The following is a 20,236-nucleotide window of genomic DNA, read 5'->3' as shown; positions in this document are numbered from 1 at the left end:
TAGTTTTTTTTCTTCGAGTTCCCGGTTGCCTTGAGAGCACCATTAACCCAACTCTCATTGTCACATCATAATGCATCATATTCATAGAAATAGAATCACCAGAACATCATATCAGGTGTACAGTTCAGTTTACCAGTCAAATTGCCATGGTCAGAGGCTCTATCCTTTCTAGTGATCACATCATAATGCATCATATCTATGCTTGTGTCCGAAATAGCACCCTATTTCCAATATAGTGCACTTATTTTGGCTGGAGCCCTATAGAGTCCCACAGTATGAGTCATAATACCCATAAAACCTAGTGGTCAAACAGGGAAATGGTTCCAATCGTTTTAATAATAATAATAATAATAATAATATGCCATTTAGCAGACGCTTTTATCCAAAGCCACTTACAGTCATGCGTGCATACATTTTTACGTATGGGTGGTCCCGGGGATCGAACCCACTACCCTGGCATTACAAGCGCCATGCTCTACCAATTGAGTTTTTCCACCATTCATTTTTCCCATTGGGGATTTTAGAAACACTTAAAATAAGGTCTGTGTTTCGTGTAGGCTTACCCTGGTGTGACGTTTTGATAACCGTGTAAATCTCTCTAGGACAAGGTGACTTATCAATATATTCTCTTGTATTTACCTCCCAAAAATGTAATGCTTATTAGCTGCTAATGTGGCTATCATAAAGAACTACAAATGCCATGATGATCATGCTGATCGAGGCAAAGGTAAGAATCTCTGGATTAACTATCTAATGTTAGCTAAATGTAGTATATGAATAAATTGGCTGCATTTCTTTAAATTGACAATTCTGTGAACTGTATGTGCAAGTTTTAAATTGACACAATACCTGTTAGCAAAGGTGTCAGCTAGAGATGACATGCAGGAGCTTGCAGGGATTTGTAGTTTTGCATGATGTCTACTTTGATGCTAATTAGCATTTTCGAATCTGAGAGTAAATGGAGCCGAATATACTGATAAAAGTCACCTTGTCCGAGAGAGATTTACATGGTTACAAAAACGTCACGCCAGGGTAAGCCTACACGAAATACAGCCCTTATTTTATGTGTTTCTAAAATCGCCTATGGGAAAAATGAATGGTGGAAAAACGATTGGAACCATTTCCCTGTTTGACCGCTAGGTTTTATGGGTATTATGACACCTCCACTGTGGGACTCTATAGAGGGGTTGGTTGTTTAGCAACAAAACTGGCATGCAACTATGGGGCAAAATAGACAGGGTTTGCTTAGACTGTTGACAACATGTAAACTATATTTAGTCTCTAAATGTTTATTGCAACCATAAATACATTTGAACAATGAACTCGTCTCAAATACATTGTTACAGTTGTTGTTGGTTAGCTAGGTAGCGAATTTTAGCCATTGCATAGACATGATATCAGTCAAAACACCTCAAAACAAGACATGGTATCAATAACACCATACAACGAGCTGAAACATGCCACAGAGCTACGATTCCCCACATGGCAGCTTGTTGTTAGCTGAGGTTCAGAATCATAACAAGATACACGACTTCCGGCCATCGATGCGCGAGCATCATTTTCGTGACGTCAGCCAACCCTTCTATGGCTCTTGGTCAAAAGTAGTGCACTAGCCTACATAGGGAATAGGGTGCCATTTAGGACGTATTTATGAAGGTGATGCCATAACCTTTGACCCACAGCAGATTCTACTGTACCTTTAGCCAACTCTCATGACTCCCCGGCCATAGGCTTTCTAGTTTGATATTACAGCATGAATAGCACATTATTTAATCCACAGTAATTACTATAATTGAAGATTTTAAAAAATAAATAACATGCCTACCTTGCACTCTTTATTCTCCATCTCCTTGCAAAATCAGCACATTTCCTTGCCAAAATGAACGCATTCCTCCAGCACTAGGGAGGATCAGACTGAACTGCTCCAGCGGTTTCTGATCAGTTTCAACGTTTATCAGTGATGACGTAACAATGCTGTAAAGATTTGACGCACTTCCGATCTGGTGCTGATGCAACGCTCTGTGCTGTTGAAAGCTCACGTATGGAAATCCTGCGAGTTGGAAACAAATGTAGGCTATTGTTGCCCTTAAAACTGTAATGTTGAGGACGCCATGAAAAATAAAATACATAACCCACACCGTTAGGCCAAAGTAAATGCAATTTTCATCACTTTGCCAATAGACTTCTTGTTCCTCGTTGTAGCCTTTCTTTTGGGATTAGCACCACTGTCACTGCCTGACACCTAGAAATTGATACTGCGGTTGTCACATAAAACAGATAACCCATAGTTCATTATTAAATAACATAACTCATTTCTTTATTTTATTACTCATAAAATATACAGCAATCTTCAGATACTGAAAGAATTCATGGGAGTTTCGAATTCAGTCACTATTTCATATGTACATGCTAGTTTCATCCTTTTAAAGAAAAAAAAGGACACGAAAAACCTGTGAACCTCCTGTTCCTGATTTGACTAACATAGCATATGTATTGTACATATTTCCAGTTAAAATGATTTTCAAAAAGAGACAAAAAAACGGCGGTTTGAACAAGCCATCACCTTTTTTTGAAGAAGTTAAAGCAAGCAAAACCTGTCAAAATACATTGATTATAAGACCAAGACAAATAATATAGATGTTTTTTTTTTTTTTCAACAGAAGAAAATCTAAATGCTGCTGTCCTACCATTGGTTTACAGTGTTTCTCCTCTCCAAGGGAGGCATGTTTTCCGCCTCGTATGCCTCGGAATAGTATCAGTGCTTTTCACAAACGTTGTAATACTTAGTGTGCATCATTGCTTTCGCTCATACAGCTGCCCCTACTCTCCTAACCTCCACTCAGTAACTAAAGAAGGCACAAAATGATGATGACATAAATATCACAAGAAAGAATACATGAATGAATAATTTACTTTCTAAAATATTTTAGGTAGGTTTAATAACGCAAATGTAAAAAGTCATGTTGCTCACATACCAGTATGCAAAATCTACATCCTAAATGGCACCCTATTCTTTATAGAGTACACTACTTTTGACCAGAACCCTATGGTCCCAGGTCAAAAGTAGTGTACTATAAAGGGAATAGGGTGCCATTGGGGATGGAATTTATTTGAAATTACTAATGAGAGCAAATACTACGATTTTTTGGTTCCCACAGAGGGTCAGGAGCTTAAGACATGAATGATTTTAATAAAATGTTTGTTCATAAAACATAAATGATTTCCCCTCCTTCCACATGGATTACAGACAAGAGGCTAGGTACGTTGACTGTCTTAGTGTGCGGATAAACATGACCATCACTCTCATAAAACTTAAATGAAACATCACTCCTTATGTTTTTTCTCAGCCCAAAACGCTCAATCCCATTTCTACTGTCAAAACAGGTTTTGAAAAGGCTTCTTCCACATCTTTTGGTCCATGTCTGTTTTTCACTCAGTGAAGTGCTACTATCTCTTAGGACTACAGGTTATTGCCGTCATAAGGTGTCCGTCTGTCTGTTGGCTGGACAGTTTCTACCGTTTAGGACCTTTGTGGGTAAAGGTAAAGGTGGGGTATAGCAGCAGCAGTTCCTCTGAAGTCCAGTATCTGCTGGAAGGACACCTGGTGGTACGAGAGGATGAGTGTGGCCAGCCAGCCTGTTGTGCCTCCCCCTCTCCCTCCCTCCCTCCATTTCTTTCTCTCCATCTGCGGGACTCTTAAGGCTCCTGTGCGGACTGTCTCGGCTCATGCCCTCCCAAAGCTGGCTGTGGTGATTTAAGACACGGTGTGTATGTGTGTATTTGTTTGTGGCCTCTGCCCCACTTCACTGTCCATCCGCCTGCCCTTGGCTCCCCTCCTGGGCAGCGACCACCACCACCACATCGGCCACGTCTCTGAGTCTGAGTCGTTGAGGTCCTCATCCTTGTAGAAGCCTCCATCGTGGTCGCGGTGGCCGATGTTGTTGAAGCTGCAGTAGGAGCTGTGCTCGCTGCGCAGCACGGGCAGGCTGTCGAAGGTCACACTCTTGGAGGGGCTGGTGGTGTAGTGGTTAATGGCACTGAAGGACAGGCTGGGCGCCGGGTTGCAGGGGGACACGGGCATCATGGTGGCCAGGATCAGCGCCAGGCAGTCCGCCACGTCTTTGTTGGGGGCGCAGGCCAAGGCAGGCGTGTAACCTGAGGGGTTCAAACAGAAAGCAGAGGGTCACTTCAGGAGCATCACCGTTTACTACAACGCTTTTGGTGAAAAACATGAAATAACACCAGGCTAGGAGATACAAAGTTAAGACAATAACCAAGCAGTGGATTAGAGAGAAACATTTGTGGACACATTGAGAAGAGAAGTACAGAAGAAAACAGTGTTAGCGTAATGGATCTTACCATTCTCATCGACTGCGAGCACGCTAGCACCCTTCGCTAGTAGCTCCTGCACCACCACCGTCAGACCATTTCTGGCTGCAACGTGTAACGGCCTGAGGAGAAAGTACCGTCAGATTAGACAGCAGAAAATGAGGATACCTCCCAAATGCCAGACTATTCCCTATATAGTGCACTTCTTCTGACCAGGGCCCAATTAATACAGCTGAACCATACGTACGTCTGTAAGGCTGCGTTAGTCGAGTTGATGAGGTTCCTGTCTGTAATCTTCTCCAATATCAACAAGGCACTGGTTTCATGCCCCTTTAAAAACCAGAGTCAAACATGTCAGACCAAAATTTAAACCAGAGAGAGCCAACTGTTCAGATGAACGTCATCTTGATGTGGGAATGCTCACCTTACTGCAGGCCAGATGAAGAGCAGTGTTCTTGACTGCATCCTGCAGGGTGAGTTCTGCTTTGGCACTGCTCACCAACAGCTCTGACACAGACAGAGAAACATAAAGAAACTCAATGAGGAAATTAAGCGACTTATTAAAATATAAAACAGACAGGTTGAACTTAAGCCGGCTGGCGAGGCAAAGTGGAGGAGAGGGGGCTGCATACCGACGGCGTTGGTTTGTCCGTTCTCAGCAGCCATCATGAGGGAGGTCTTCCCGGAGGCGTCGGGGGAGTTGACCTGGGCGTTGTGGCCTAGCAGCAGCTGAAGACACTCCACGTGGTCCGTGAAGGCCGCCGCATGCAGGGGGGTCCTGGAGAGAGGAAACGTATTTCACCGATATCGTGTAGGACTGTTATAAACAAGTTTGTTCAATTAACCCTGTTTATACCATAGAAATATAAAATCACTAATAGATGTATTAAAAGTAATCTACAATCCCTCATCCAACCCCAGAGGTCATTTTAACAACATTATTCTCCAGAAGAAAAGGACTTTGTCATGTGCTGTAGTTACCGGTTCTTGGTGTCAGTGGCGTTGACAATGGCCGGCCCCAGAGTGTCAATCAGCATCTCTGCAGCCCCCTCGTTGTCATTGATCACAGCACAGTGGAGGGGGCTGAAGGAGTTGCCCTCAGTCTTGTGGAAAACCTCCTGTTCCAGCAGCACCTCTACACACGTGTCATGGCCTAGTGGAAGATTGATTCATTTAATGTATAATTAAAAGTAATAGGTTGCTCCAGCAGGAAACATTACATACATGAAAAAGATGACGTCGCTGCAGACCACAACAATACTCTCCGAGAAAGCTAAAAATCTGACAATCCCTGACAAAGTCCTGTTTCAGTGTAAGGTCCTCCACTGAGAGTCATAACCCTTAATTCTGTTGTAGTCTTGTTCATTCCCCCACATGGCTCCGTCCACACCAATCGAATGCTTTTCAAGCCACAAGAGGGAGTGAATGGGTGTACACTTCATGGAGGAGAGAACAGAGCTACAGTCCAGTTAGTCAGTACGTACCGTTGTATGGCCTACCTAATTCAGGGACATGTTTACAGTGCTGAAGAGAGAAAATCAGAAAATATCTAGTGTTCCGTTAGTTCAGTACGTACCGTTGTAGCAGGCCCAGTGTCACGGTTTCGGCCGAGGCTGCCTCTCCTCCTTGTTCGGGCAGGCTTCGGCGCTCGTCGTCTCCGGAATTCTAGCTGCCACCGATAGATGTTTCATGTTCGTTTGCTTTTGTCTGTTTGTGTCACACCTGTTTCTGTTTTACGTATTAGTGTCCTATAAGTTTCTCGTTGTGTTTGTCATGTGTTGTGTATGATTGTTTTTCGTCAGTGTTGTGTTTTGCTCGGTTGAGCATATTTTCTCCACTGCGCTGGAGCACAGTTGCACTTGTTCGTGCACCACTTCGTTTGTCGCACCTGTTTGTGCGCATTTGCCTTTTCGCCTTGTGCGTAGTTTAGCTGTTGGGCTTAGTTGTCCTGTTGCCTGTGTTGGGCCAGAAATACAGCATTTGGAACCTACCGTCGGCGTCCTGCATTTGATTTCCTACACTACACCTACACACGCCCTGACACCCAGTGTAGTGGCGTGTAGCCCTGGTTGTCTGTGATGACGGGGAGGGTCTCCACTGACTGGGCGGCGTGTAGGAGCCCCCCCAGCACCCCGATGTGTCCGGATGCCGCCGCCAGGTGGACAGGGGTCCGCCCCTTACAGTCCCGAACCAGGAAGCTGGCGCTGTGCTGCAGCAGGGCCTCCACACACTCCTCATGACCCGTCACCGCCTGGGAGGAAGGGCGGGGAGACAAGAATGGATTTGAATAACTAATAATCAATGATATAATAATGAATCATCAATTATTTAAAATGATGTCTGGAGGCAGGTCCCCCTACAGGGATGAATACACCACTACCCATGGACAACTACTTTTCTGAAGATAATATGTATATTTGGGCATAACTTATATTCCATGCTAGATCCCACCCCAAAGCCATCCCTAGTAGTTCAATGGCCCCATCCCTAGATCAGAACAAGCCTCCCCGTCTCTTTCTGTGTGTGAGCGTATACAGCCAGCTCTCCTCCTCACCCCTCTGTGTAGCGCTGTTCTGCCCCACTTGTCTTTGGCTTCTACGCTGGCTCCCTTGTTGAGCAGTGAGTCCACACAGTCTGTGTGTCCGCTCAGCACCGACAGCATCAGAGGGGTTCTGATACACAAGACAACAAGGTCATATTACAAACTGGTAATAACTAAGATGAGTCCCAAATGGCAACCTATTCCCTATATGGTACACTACCTTTGACCTGAACCCATAGGGTTCTGGTTTAAAGTAGTGCACCAAGTAGGGCATAGGGTGCCATTTGGGACGTATACCTAGTGTCAAAATCTCTTTATTTCAGGAATTGTATCCAAAACCCAATTGACTTACTGTCCATTCCCGTCTTGAACGTCCACTGCACTCTGGAGGTCAGCATTTCCAATCAGCAAACGCAAACACTCTGAATGACCGTTGGTAGCTAGAGGAGGATAAATACAGAGGATAGAAGAATGTGAGATGATTGACCGTTGGTAGCTAGAGGAGGCTAAACAGAGAGGATATGAGCTGATTGCTGGACGACTATTACCTTCACATGAACAGACAGATTTCTAGAACAGTGGTATCGGTAGATGACATCCTCATGATGTTAACACAGCAGATAATAAATCATTTTGGGGCTGAGGCCCTCGAAGCCTGTCACCTGCTAGCTGTGTACCTGGCTCTGGATAGAAGTCCCCCTGTGCACTGATCTAGGATCAGCTTACCCTCCCCAGATCCTCAACCATTAGTGGGGAACATGACAAAAAATGTCCTTAGATCAGTGTGTAGTGGGCATTTCACACTATACTATATAAACATCCCTAGAGTGGACATTGGCGTCGTAGCAACATGACCAAACAAATCTCCATCTTGGTCAGGAAAACTTTTGAATTACAGAATCTCTAGGTCTTACGTGATATCCTATGCATACCTGCAGCGTGGATGGGGGTCCTCTTCAGGGTGAAGTCTTTAACCAGGATGGAGGCTCCCTGGTTGATGAGGACGTCAACACACTCCACATGGCCTTTAAAGGCAGCCAGGTCCAGAGGGGTGCGCCCCTGGCTGTTCCTCACGTCTAGATCCAGCAGAGACTGAACCAGGACCTCCATAGCATGGTGGTGGCCGTGGTACGCCTGAATGGAAACAAACACACAGTCTGAAGCAAAGTCCAGTGGTATGCCTGAACAGATATACACTCCTAATATAATCAATGTCCTATAGTAGACCAGTGGTATGCCTAATATAATCAATGTCCTATAGTAGACCAGTGGTATGCCTGACGGAAACATGGATTACCACTGAAAACACTGCTACTCCTACTGCTCTCTCCTCGTCTGACCATGTGTTCTCGCATACCCCGAGAGCATCCGGTCAGAGGGGTGGTGGCACAGGAATCCTCATCTCTCCCAAGTGGACATTCTCAATTTTTCCCCTAACCCATCTGTCTATCTCCTCATTTGAATTCCATGCTGTCACAGTCACTAGCCCATTTAAGCTTAATATCCTTGTCATCTATCGCCCTCCAGGTTCCCTTGGAGAGTTCATCAATGAGCTTGACGCCTTGATGAGCTCCTTTCCTGAGGATGGCTCACCCCTCACAGTTCTGGGGGATTTCAACCTCCCTACGTCTACATTTGACTCATTTCTCTCTGCCTCCTTCTTTCCACTCCTCTCCTCTTTTGACCTCACCCTCTCACCGTCCCCCCCTACTCACAAGGCAGGCAATACGCTTGACCTCATCTTTACTAGATGCTGCTCTTCTACTAATCTCACTGCAACTCCCCTCCATGTCTCCGACCACTACTTTGTGTCCTTTTCTCTCTCGCTCTCCTCCAACACTACTCACTCTGCCCCTACACAGATGGTAATGCGCCGCCGCAACCTTCGCTCTCTCTCTCCCACTACTCTCTCCTCTTCCATCCTATCATCTCTTCCCTCTGCTCAATCCTTCTCCCTCCAATCTCCTGATTCTGCCTCCTCAACCCTCCTCTCCTCCCTTTCTGCATCCTTTGACTCTCTGTGTCCCCTATCCTCCCGGCCGGCTCGGTCCTCCCCTCCAGCTCCGTGGCTTGATGACTCATTGCGAGCTCACAGAACAGAGCTCCGGGCTGCGGAGCGGAAATGGAAGAAAACTAAACTCCCTGCCGACCTGGCATCTTTTCACTCCCTCCTCTCTACATTTTCTTCATCTGCTTCTGCTGCTAAGGCCACTTTCTACCACTCTAAATTCCAAGCATCTGCCTCTAACCCTAGGAAGCTCTTTGCCACATTCTCCTGCCTGCTGAATCCCCTCCTCCTCTCTCTCTGTGGATGACTTCGTCAACCACTTTGAAAAGAAGGTTGACGACATCCGATCCTCGTTTGTTAAATCTAATGACACTGCTGGTCCTACTCACACTGCCCTACCCTATGCTTTGACTTCTTTCTCCCCTCTCTCTCCAGATAAAATCCTGCGACTTGCACCCCTTCTCAAAAAACCAACACTCGATCCCACTGATGTCAACAACTACAGACCAGTATCCCTTCTTTCTTTTCTTTCCAAAACTATTGAGCGTGCCGTCTTTAGCCAACTCTCTTGCTATCTCTCTCAGAATGACCTTCTTGATCCAAACCAGTCAGGTTTCAGGCCAACATAACACATTTTGTGTTATTTGGACTTATTGTTCATAAGAATACGTTTTTCAAAGGTTTTCCAAATTTCCCAAGATGGAGTAAAATCTATCCTGACGGACCTGTTTTTTCCTTGAGGCAAATTTGTTCAGCATGAGAAAAAACACCTACATACAGTTTCAAGTCCAACGGGGCGACGGATATGAGGGTTTAAGTGAGACCATCATTCTATCCTCCTGATTCCTGCTTATAAGCAAAAACTAAAGCAGGTAGTACCAGTGACTCACTCAATACGGAAGTGGTCAGATGACGCGGATGCTACGCTACAGGACTGTTTTGCTAGCACAGACTGGAATATGTTCCGGGATTCATCCAATGGCAATGAGGAGCACACCACATCAGTAACCGGCTTCATCAATAAGTGCATCGGCGACGTCGTCCCCACAGTGACCGTACGTACATATCCCAACCAGAAGCCATGGATTACAGGCAACATTCGCATCGAGTTAAAGGCTAGAGCTGCCGCTTTCAAGAAGCGGGACACTAATCCGGACGCTTATAAGAAATCCCGCTACGCCCTCAGACGAACCATCAAACAGGCAAAGTGTCAATACAGGATTAAGATTGAATCCTACTACTCCGGCTCTGATGATCGTCGGATGTGGGGCAGGGCTTAAAAACTATTACGGACTACAAAGGGAAACCCAGCCGCGAGCTGCCCAGTGACGCGAGCCTACCAGACGAGCTAAATGCCTTTTATGCTCGCTTCGAGGCAAGCAACACTGAAGCATGCATGAGAGCACCAGCTATTCCGGACGACTGTGTGATCACGCTCTTGGTAGCCGAACAAAACCTTTAAACAGGTCAACATTCACAAAGCCGGATTACCAGGATGTGTACTGAAAGCATGCACGGACCAATTGACAAGTGTCTTCACTAACATTTTCAACCTCTCCCTGACCGAGTCTGTAATACCTACATGTTTCAAGCAGACCACCATAGTCCCTGTGCCTAAGGAAGCGAAGGTAACCTGCCTAAATGATTACCGCCCCATAGCACTCACGTCGGTAGCCATGAAGTGCTTTGAAAGGCTGGTCATGGCTCACATCAACACCATCATCCCAGAAACCCTAGACCCACTCCAATTCGCATACCCCCGCAACAGATCCACAGATGACGCAATCTCAATCGCACTCCTCACTGCCCTTTTCCACCTGGACAAAAGGAACATCTATCTGAGAATGCTGTTCATTGACTACAGCTCAGCGTTCAACACCATAGTTCCCACAAAGCTAATCACTAAGCTAAGGACCCTGGGACTAAACACCTCCCTCTGCAACTGGATCCTGGACTTCCTGACGGGCCGCCCCCAGGTGGTAAGGGTAGGCAACAACACATCTGCCACGCTGATCCTCAACACTGGGGCCCCTTAGGGGTGCGTGCTTAGTCCCCTACTGTACTCCTTGTTCACCCACGACTGCATGGCCAAACACGACTCCAACACCATCATTAAGTTTGCTGACGACACAACAGTGGTAGGCCTGATCACCGACAACAATTAGACAGCCTATAGGGAGGATGTCAGAGACCTGGCCGTGTGGTGCCAGGACAACAACCTCTCCCTCAATGTGAGCAAGACAAATTAGCTAATAATGGATTACAGGAAAAGGCGGGCCGAACAGGCCCCCATTAACATCGACAGGGCTGTAGTGGAGCGGGTCGAGAGTTTCAAATTCCTTGGTGTCCACATCACCAACAAACTATCATCGTCCAAACACACCAAGACAGTCGTGAAGTGGGCATGACAACACCTTTTCCCCCTCAGGAGACTGAAAAGATTTGGCATCTGACCGTAAGGCGCTACAGAGGGTAGTGCATACGGCCCAGTACATCACTGGGGCCAAGCTTCCTACCATCAAGGACCTATATACAGTGAGGGAAAAAAGTATTTGATCCCCGGCTGATTTTGTACGTTTGCCCACTGACAAAGAAATTATCAGTCTATAATTTTAATGGTAGGTTTATTTGAACAGTGAGAGACAGAATAACAACAACAAAATCCAGAAAAACACGTCAAAAATGTTATAAATTGATTTGCATTTTAATTAGGGAAATAAGTATTTGACCCCCTCTCAATCAGAAAGATTTCTGGCTTCCAGGTGTCTTTTATACAGGTAACGAGCTGAGATTAGAGCACACTCTTTCTCACGATCGTCGTAGAGAGTAGACCAATGCGCAGCGTTGGTTGCGAACATACTTAACTTTATTATCTTAAGTGATAATATAACAACAAAACAATAAACGAAACGTGCAGTCCTACGGTTAACACAGAAACAAACCAAACGGAAACAAGATCCCACAAACACTAAGGGAAAACAGACAGTTTAAATGTGGTTCCCAATCAGAGACAACCAGCCACAGCTGACACTCGTTGCCTCTGATTGAGAACCACACTGGCCAACATAGAAATATAACACATAGACCTACAACACAGAACTAGAACACATAGAATCTACACACCCTGGCTCAACATATAGAGTCCCCAGAGCCAGGGTGTGACAGTACCCCCCCCCCAAAGGCGCGGACTGCGACCGCGCCTCAACATAGACAAACCAGGGGAGGGCTGGGTGGGCATTCCTCCTCGGAGGCGGTTCCGGCTCCGGGCTTGACCACCACCCTCCAATAATCCCCCCGTAGCGCCCCTGGTCCGGTCTGGCCCCGCTGGCCGGAGCTGGACTGGACATCGTAGGAGCGGATTGCTTCAGCTCCGGTGTGGAGCAGCTGACCGGTACCTGACCAGGCACCGGTGACCCAGGCACGGGTTGTGCCGGACTGACGACGCACACCCCTGGCTTGGTGCGTGGAGCAGGAACGGGCCGGACCGGACTGACGATGCGCACCCCTGGCTTGGTGCGTGGAGCAGCAACGGGCCGGACCGGGCTGACGATGCGCACCCCTGGCTTGGTGCGTGGAGCAGGAACGGGCCGAACCGGGCTGACGATGCGCACCCCTGGCTTGGTGCGTGGAGCAGCAACGGGCCGGACCGGGCTGACGATGCGCACCCCTGGCTTGGTGCGTGGAGCAGGAACGGGCCGGACCGGGCTGACGATGCGCACCCATGGCTTGGTGCGTGGAGCAGGAACGGGCCGGACCGGGCTGACGATGCGCACCCCTGGCTTGGTGCGTGGAGCAGGAACGGGCTGGACCGGGCTGACGACTCGCACCCCTGGCTTGGTGCGAGTGGCAGGAACAGGCCGGGCCGGGCTGGCGACGCGCACCGTAGCTTTGGTGCGAGTGGCAGGAACAGGCCGGGCCGGGCTGGCGACGCGCACCGTAGCTTTGGTGCGAGTGGCAGGAACAGGCCGGGCCGGGCTGGCGACGCGCACCGTAGGCTTGGTGCGAGTGGCAGGAACAGGCCGGGCCGGGCTGGCGACGCGCACCGTAGGCTTGGTGCGAGTGACAGGAACAGGCCGGGCCGGGCTGGCGACGCGCACCGTAGGCTTGGTGCGAGGAGCAGGAACAGGCCGGGCCGGGCTGGCGACGCGCACCGTAGGCTTGGTGCGACGAGCAGGAACAGGCCGGGCCGGCGACGCACACCGTAGGCTTAGTGCGGGGAGCAGGAACAGGCCAGGCCGGGCTGGCGACCCACACCGTAGGCTTGGTGCGAGGGGCAGGAACAGGCCGGGCCGGGCTGGCGACGCGCACCATCCACTTAGTGCGGGGAGCAGGAACGGGCCGGACCGGACTGGTGATGCACACCACTTGCTTGGTGTGAGGAGCGGGACTGGGTTTCGTCATAACCCTCCGCTCCCTCAGCTGCCTACAGAGTTCCTCTCGCCGTGCCTCAATTCTCACCTTCTCCCTTATCGCCTCCAATAGCTCCACCCTCTGCACCACTAACCCCTGCTCCCTCTGCGCCAATAGCCCCCTTAACCTGGTGGCCTCCTCACCTAACCTCCTACTACGCCCTGTAGGTGCCTCCTGCTGCCCCGTCGCCCATGCCGTATGCCCCCCCCCTAAAAAATTTTTTGGGTTGCCTCTCGTCCGTCCGACGACGACACTGTTGACGCCGTTGCTCCTCTCTCCGTCGCGCCTCTACCGTCTCACTCCATGGACGGCGATCCATCCCGGCCTGGATTTCCTCCCAGGTCCAGGATCCCTGCCCGTCCAATATTTGCTCCCACGTCCAGGCTGCCTGCTCCTGGACACGCTGCTTGGTCCTGGTATGGTGGGATCTTCTGTCACGATCGTCGTAGAGAGTAGACCAATGCGCAGCGTTGGTTGCGAACATACTTAACTTTATTATCTTAAGTGATAATATAACAACAATACAATAAACGAAACGTGCAGTCCTACGGTTAACACAGAAACAAACCAAACGGAAACAAGATCCCACAAACACTAAGGGAAAACAGACTGTTTAAATGTGGTTCCCAATCAGAGACAACCAGCCACAGCTGACACTCGTTGCCTCTGATTGAGAACCACACTGGCCAACATAGAAATATAACACATAGACCTACAACACAGAACTAGAACACATAGAATCTACACACCCTGGCTCAACATATAGAGTCCCCAGAGCCAGGGTGTGACACTCTTAAAGGGAGTGCTCCTAATCTCAGCTTGATACCTGTATAAAAGACACCTGTCCACAGAAGCAATCAATCAGGGTTTTGCCACCAAGTACTAAGTCATGTTTTGCAGAGGGGTCAAATACTTATTTCCCTCATTAAAATGCAAATCAATTTATAACATTTTTGACATGCGTTTTTCTGGATTTTGTTGTTGTTATTCTGTCTCTCACTGTTCAAATAAACCTACCATTAAAATTATAGACTGATGAATTCTTTGTCAGTGGGCAAACGTACAAAATCAGCAGGGGATCAAATACTTTTTTCCCTCACTGTACTAGGCGGTGTCAGAGGAAGGCTGTTCTCTCTGCTACCGCATGGCAAGCAGTACCGGAGTGCCAAGTCTAGGACCAAAAGGCTCCTTAACAGCTTCTACCCCCAAGCTATAAAACTGCTGAACAATTAATCAAATGGCCACCCGGACTATATGACACCCCCGCCCCCCCCCCAAAAAAATGTTTTAATACTGCTGCTACTCGCTGTTTATTATCTATGCATAGTCACTGGATATCCTCCCATAGCCCCCCTGCCACCCGGACACGCACGGGGGACAGTGATTACCTGCTCCACCGACCACTCATCAGCCCAAACCACCGTCCCAGACCACCTACGAGTCCTCACCTCCTCCCCAGTTCCCGCATTCCGAAACTTCTACCGCCATAGCGGCGGTTGCCACCGGGAGGACGCCGGCTACAGACTCCGTCACCGGCCCAGACCTGGCAGGCGTTCCCCAGGAGTAATGGGATATGGGGGAGTTGTTTAGTAAGAGGCGTGCCAAGGGCCTCACAGGCCACATGACCGCGCTATCGATCACCTTCCAGGCGCCATGCCCACACGAAGGCGATTGTTTTCCTTGTCCCGGCCGGAGACGCTGGCCATGAGGGAGTATATTGACGAGGCACTCGTCGAGGGTCACATCCGTCTCTCTACCTCATCCGCGGACACAGGCTTCTTCTTCGTGGGGAAAAAGGACGGTGGGCAGTAGCCGTGCATTGATTACCGGGCGCTCAACGGCATCACGGTTAAGAACTGCTACCCACTCCCCTTGATGACGACGGCATTCGAGTCGTTGCAGGCAGCCAAGGTCTTCACCAAGCTGGACCTACGAAATGCCTACAACCTGGTGATGATTCGGGAGGGGGACGAGTGGTAGACGGCTGGTGGACCTGGTGGAGAGGGACGACCCCATTGTCCCCAACGCCCTGATTGCTGCCCCAGTTTCGTGGGGAATCGATAGGCTGGTCAGAGCAGCGCTACTGCGGGAGCCTGATCCGGACGGAGGTCCATCAGGGAGGATGTACGTACCCAAGGCTGCGCGCTTACGACTGCTTCAGTGGGCACACGCGTCCGACCTCACCAGCCATCCGGGGGGCGGCAGGACATTGGAGTTCCTACGTAGGAGGTTCTGGTGGCCATCAGCTGAGAGGGATACGCACGCCTTTGTGGCTGCTTGCCCGGTGTGCGCGCGCACGAAGACCTCACGTCAGTCCGCGGCAGGGCTGCTCCGACCCCTGCCTATCCCCAAGCGCCCCTGGTCCCACATCTCACTGGATTTCATTTCCGCCCTACCACCCTCTGATGGATACACAGTCATCCTGGTCGTTGTGGAACGGTTTTCGAAGGCTGCCCACTTCATTCCCCTTCTCAAACTCCCATCAGCCCGACGGCTAAGTTGGTGGTGCAGCACGTTTTCCGGGTCCACAACCTTCCCCAAGATGTGGTGTCGGATCAGGGCCCTCAGTTCGCCTGCATGTTCTGTGGACCGCATCCTGGACTGCCGGCGGGTGGGGAGGGGTCTCCAATTTCTGGTGGACTGGGAGGGTTTTGGGCCGGAAGAGCGGTCCTGGGTGCGGGTCGGGGGCGCTGTTACAGGAGGAGGTCGCAGTTCCGGAGCGATCCACTAGGTGTCCTCCTCCAACAACCTTAGGCACCTCCTCACTCACAGTCTGGACTAATCATGATCCTATTGGGTTCACCTGTGCATTTATGCCCTCACTTCCCTTGCTCAGTTTTCTCTGCTAGTTTCTCGATGCCAAGAAGTACGAATCAGTGTCTGATCGCGAAACGTATGTACAGGTTTCATTGTTGTTTCAGTCGTAGTTACTATTTCGTATTTTTGCTATCAGCCTGTTTTTGGAGACCAATTTGCTCCTCCTTTATTTTATCGTGACAAGTCCGTTATTTTGTATCCTGGCTTTGGGACCACCAGTAAAGATCCTTGTTTCACCATCTCTGCCTACTGTCTATCCTGCACCGCACCTGGGTCACACCTCACACCAACCCTTACAGGGATGGCCAAGAGACCAGAGGTGTCGGAACGGAGTGCTCGGGTTGGGATGTAGGGTTTGAGTATAGCCTGAAGGTAAGGAGGGGCAGTTCCCCTTGCTGATCCATAGGCAAGCACCAGGATCTTGAAGATGGTGCAAGCTTCGACTGGAAGCCAGAGGAACGGGGTGACATGGGAGAACTAAGAATGGTTGAACACCAGGTGGGCTGCGGCATTCTGGATAAGTTGCTGGGGTTTGATGGCACAAGTGGGGAGCCAAACCATCAGAGTTGCAGTAGTCTAGACGGGAGATGACAAGTGCCTGGATTAGGACCTGTGCTGCTTCCTGGGTGAGGAAAGGTCATACTGTAAGGATGTTGTAGAGCATGAAACTGCAGGAGCGAGTCACTGCTTTGATTGCAGAGAATGACACAGTGTTGCCCAGGGTCACACCAAGGGTCTTTGTACTCTGGGAGGGGGACACCATGGAGTTGTCAACCGGGATGGAGAGGTCTTGGAGAGGACAGGCCTTCCCCGGGAGGAAAAACAGCTCTGTTTTGTTGAGGTTGAGCTTGAGGTGGTGGGCCAACATCCGAGCTGGTGCCTTCTACTGACCACATCAATGCACAGGTACAGTTTCTTTGTTGCTATTTTAAAAAGGTAAAAGCCTGTCCGTCTTTATTAGAAACGTTCTGGGAGACTAGGAATATAGGGCTGGACAACTGAAATATGGGCTAAATAACTCAAAAGCATAATAAATCATACTACAATGTAAAGCCTATTTTCTTATCAGTCACTCTAATAGTCTAACATTTGTAACAAACTTTATACAAAATCTCAGTAAATCTTACAATTTGTATACATCAAAATGTGTACAAAATGTACGTTTTTGACAGAGAATTACCAAAAATGTGTGAGCTTCATTTGAATACCTCCCTCTGCATGTCTTGGAGCTTGTAGTTCTACATATGAACTACATATCCCTACACCCGGTTACCATAGCAGCGAGAGTTTAGTAAGTGTTCCGCCATGGCTAGCAGTCCGTCCAGAGTTTTCGCTGCTCTATTACCCGCTGCGGGAGATATTTACCGGGACGAAAATGAACCAGGGATGGGGGGACACACGGTTACCGTTCAGCAAACCCAGAACAGCGCGAGGGGGGTCCAGGTGACGGGGAGCGCGGAGGTCTCGTGCCCAGCCGACCGCGCTACGGTTTCCGTTAGTTTCAAAAACAGCAAGGAGACGGTGAACGACGTCACCAACAGCATCTCGAGGAGAGTAGAGTACATTCTACAGACCCTGAGACAACATCATGTCAAGGTAATTTAGAGTTCATTCAACCATAGATATCCTATTAAATTACTAGAGAGGGCTTTGTTATAAAACCTTAAACTTCCAGAATGGCGTTGAAAATGGCAGCCATATTGGTCAGGGAGAAATCCAAACCAGGAATTGGAATGAATGGCAGTAGAGGCATAATCCTGATTTTACTTATGCAGGAAAATAAAAGTTAGGCATGTGATATATCAGAAATGGTGTAATAGAATTGTCAACCTAAAATAGTAATAGAATTATAAATACAGTTTATAAGTGTTTTATACAAATTTTCTGTATAAATAACCTTTAAAATATATGTATACAGACCATAAATGTATCAATGTTTGTTTTTTTGGAAAGCTGTGAGTGCTATTGTATGATACAAGTATAGGTATTTGTTGCATTTACACAACTTGTCCTATCATCAACTGATTTCAGCCAGTGTATGGCTGTGGATTGACTGCGTTGTTTGAATGGAATGTTGGCAGCAGCTAATTAGGGATCCTAATAAATACAAAACAATGACCAAAATGTCTGACCTTTATACCGTCATATGAAGGTTCATGTCTATTCTAGTGTTATAATTCCTAATTATAAGTTCAAATAACTGTTCATATAGATATATTGGCATATAGGCCTAAAACAATTAAATAGGATATCTATTGCTATTGGTCCCATAGTGTTAAATTCATATCCCAGCTGTGTAATGCAGTATTTCCCAACTCCAGTCCTCCAGTACCACCAACAGCACAGATTTATTTTGTAACCCTGGACAAGCACACCTGATTCAACTTGTCAACTAATCATCAAGCCCTCAATGAGTTGAATCGTCTGTGGCTACAACTAAAATGTGTGCTGTTGGGGGTTCTGGAGGACTGGAGTTGGGCAACTGGTGTAATGCAATGCCAGTGACATTATTGACAGACAGACACAGGGCAAACATCCAGTCAGCACACTGTGACTGACTGACACAGCTGTCTAATCCCAATAAAAGTAGGACGTTTGAAGATTTCTCTTCTCTCCATCCTCCTCTTTACTTTTCCTCTCCACACTTCTTCTCCTCCTCTCACCCTGCAGGGGGAAGAGTTGACAGTGACGAGAAACATTTACAGAGCTGATGACCTGTACCACATGGAAGCTCAGGTAGGTCCCCCGTGCTGAAATCCCTAAACCTTTATGTACAGACTGAAATAGGCCATGCATTAACATGGGAAAGGAATGGAGACTGGTCTGAGAAGTGTTGGAAGTTATATTCTAGTTCATGCCTACTGTGAGAAGTCCAGCAGATCATATCAATCAGAACACTGGGTTCAGCCTGATCAGAGCCATTACTGTTGTTGAGCACATGCATACATACACGCATATGCAGGTATGAGTCATGTTAAAGAGCTGCTCCTGGTGCTGAGCTGAGAGGAAGGTGTCCTGAATGTTGTACATTATAGCTGTGTGTAATAAAATTGCATTTGCTGGGTGCTTATATTTGGCCTGTTTTACATATGTACAAATGTTTTTTGCATATCCCAACTCCCCCTGAGAATGGGGTCATAGCCAGGGTCAGCCATTATCAGCAGCGACCTTGGCGCAATTAGGGATAAGTGCCTTGCTCAAGGGCACAACAACAAAATGTCCCCCCTTATCGGCTCGGGGATTCTAACTAGCGACCTTTCGGTTACCGGCCCAACAATCTAACCACTGTGTGTTTTTACAGGTGATGGTGGTGTTCTCAGACTTTGGTCAGATGGAGAGAGTGTGTGTTGTTCTGTTGGAGAAGCTGGATAAGAGTGTGTGTGTCAGCGTGCCTCACTTCTACCACAGTGAAGAGTGTCTCAGCCTATTGAGGTAACACACACACACACACACACACACACACACACACACACACACACACACTACTTACATAATAAATGTGTGTGTGTGTGTCCAGGCGGCGTGTGTGTGTAGCAGCAGCAGAGAACGCTCGTCTGAAGGCGTCTGAGATGAGCAGCATGCTGGGACAGACTCTGGGGCACCCCCTACTGGTCAGAGAGGAAGAGGCCACAGAGAGGAGAGATGCAGGGAGAGAAAGAGTGATGGAAGGAGGAGAGGGGAGGAGGGGGGAGGGGGTACACAGGCCAAGCATCACTGCGACCTCTCGTGTGTTTGTCACCTTTAACCTCCGACCCAAAGACAGAACCAGGAAGAAGTTCTGAAGACTAAGTTACCCATCACCCCCTGCAGCACAGTGCAAACACACACTCACACTGTAGATACTTTAATATGAAGCCAAAGACGAGGATGGACAGTCATTGTTTTGTTTAGAATAATATTTATTCAATTCTTTCCTCAAAGCTTCTGTCAGTAAACATGAATGTCAATAAATTATGTAAAGGTGGCTGTTCCGGATTCAAGTTTGATCTCTTTATGATTAAAACTATTATATTTTCTGTCTTTCATTTTGTTCCGATATGAAATACTCTATTATCTTCAGTGATGTAGTGGTAAAAACAGTAGGTGGGTAAACGCTGATCACCGTTTGCAGCGAATAAAATAATGCTCCC

General features: G+C 48.1%; 3 protein-coding genes across 3 annotated transcripts; 1 reads left to right on the top strand and 2 right to left on the bottom strand.

Moving 5' to 3' along the window:
• Positions 1-2,228: 2,228 nt before the first annotated feature.
• Positions 2,229-5,919, bottom strand: LOC311138314 (serine/threonine-protein phosphatase 6 regulatory ankyrin repeat subunit A-like; the record flags this gene model as incomplete). The annotated part of the gene is made up of 8 exons (XM_084172997.1): positions 5,906-5,919; positions 5,311-5,482; positions 4,962-5,107; positions 4,754-4,836; positions 4,577-4,659; positions 4,360-4,451; positions 4,039-4,155; positions 2,229-2,242 (listed from the first exon to the last, which is right to left on the bottom strand). The coding sequence occupies exons 2-8, from the start codon at positions 5,364-5,366 to the stop codon at positions 2,229-2,231; spliced, it is 591 nt and encodes a 196-aa protein (XP_084029123.1). The 5' UTR covers positions 5,367-5,482; positions 5,906-5,919.
• Positions 5,920-6,355: 436 nt separating this feature from the next.
• LOC311138313 (serine/threonine-protein phosphatase 6 regulatory ankyrin repeat subunit A-like) lies at positions 6,356-14,912 on the bottom strand (the record flags this gene model as incomplete). The annotated part of the gene is made up of 5 exons (XM_084172996.1): positions 6,356-6,580; positions 6,884-7,001; positions 7,224-7,311; positions 7,804-7,947; positions 14,738-14,912. 5 exons carry the CDS (start codon positions 14,910-14,912, stop codon positions 6,356-6,358), a joined length of 750 nt encoding a protein of 249 aa, XP_084029122.1.
• Positions 14,913-17,411: 2,499 nt separating this feature from the next.
• irak1bp1 (interleukin-1 receptor-associated kinase 1 binding protein 1) lies at positions 17,412-20,070 on the top strand (the record flags this gene model as incomplete). Its single annotated transcript, XM_084173160.1, has 4 exons — positions 17,412-17,702; positions 18,777-18,842; positions 19,408-19,538; positions 19,624-20,070. The coding sequence occupies 4 exons, from the start codon at positions 17,412-17,414 to the stop codon at positions 19,886-19,888; spliced, it is 753 nt and encodes a 250-aa protein (XP_084029286.1). The 3' UTR covers positions 19,889-20,070.
• Between the last annotated feature and the right edge of the window lie 166 nt (positions 20,071-20,236).

This window comes from Coregonus lavaretus (genome assembly GCF_964263955.1).
Source record: "Coregonus lavaretus genome assembly, chromosome: 12".
NCBI lineage: Eukaryota > Metazoa > Chordata > Actinopteri > Salmoniformes > Salmonidae > Coregonus > Coregonus lavaretus.
This window is presented reverse-complemented; position numbering and strand designations above follow the sequence as displayed.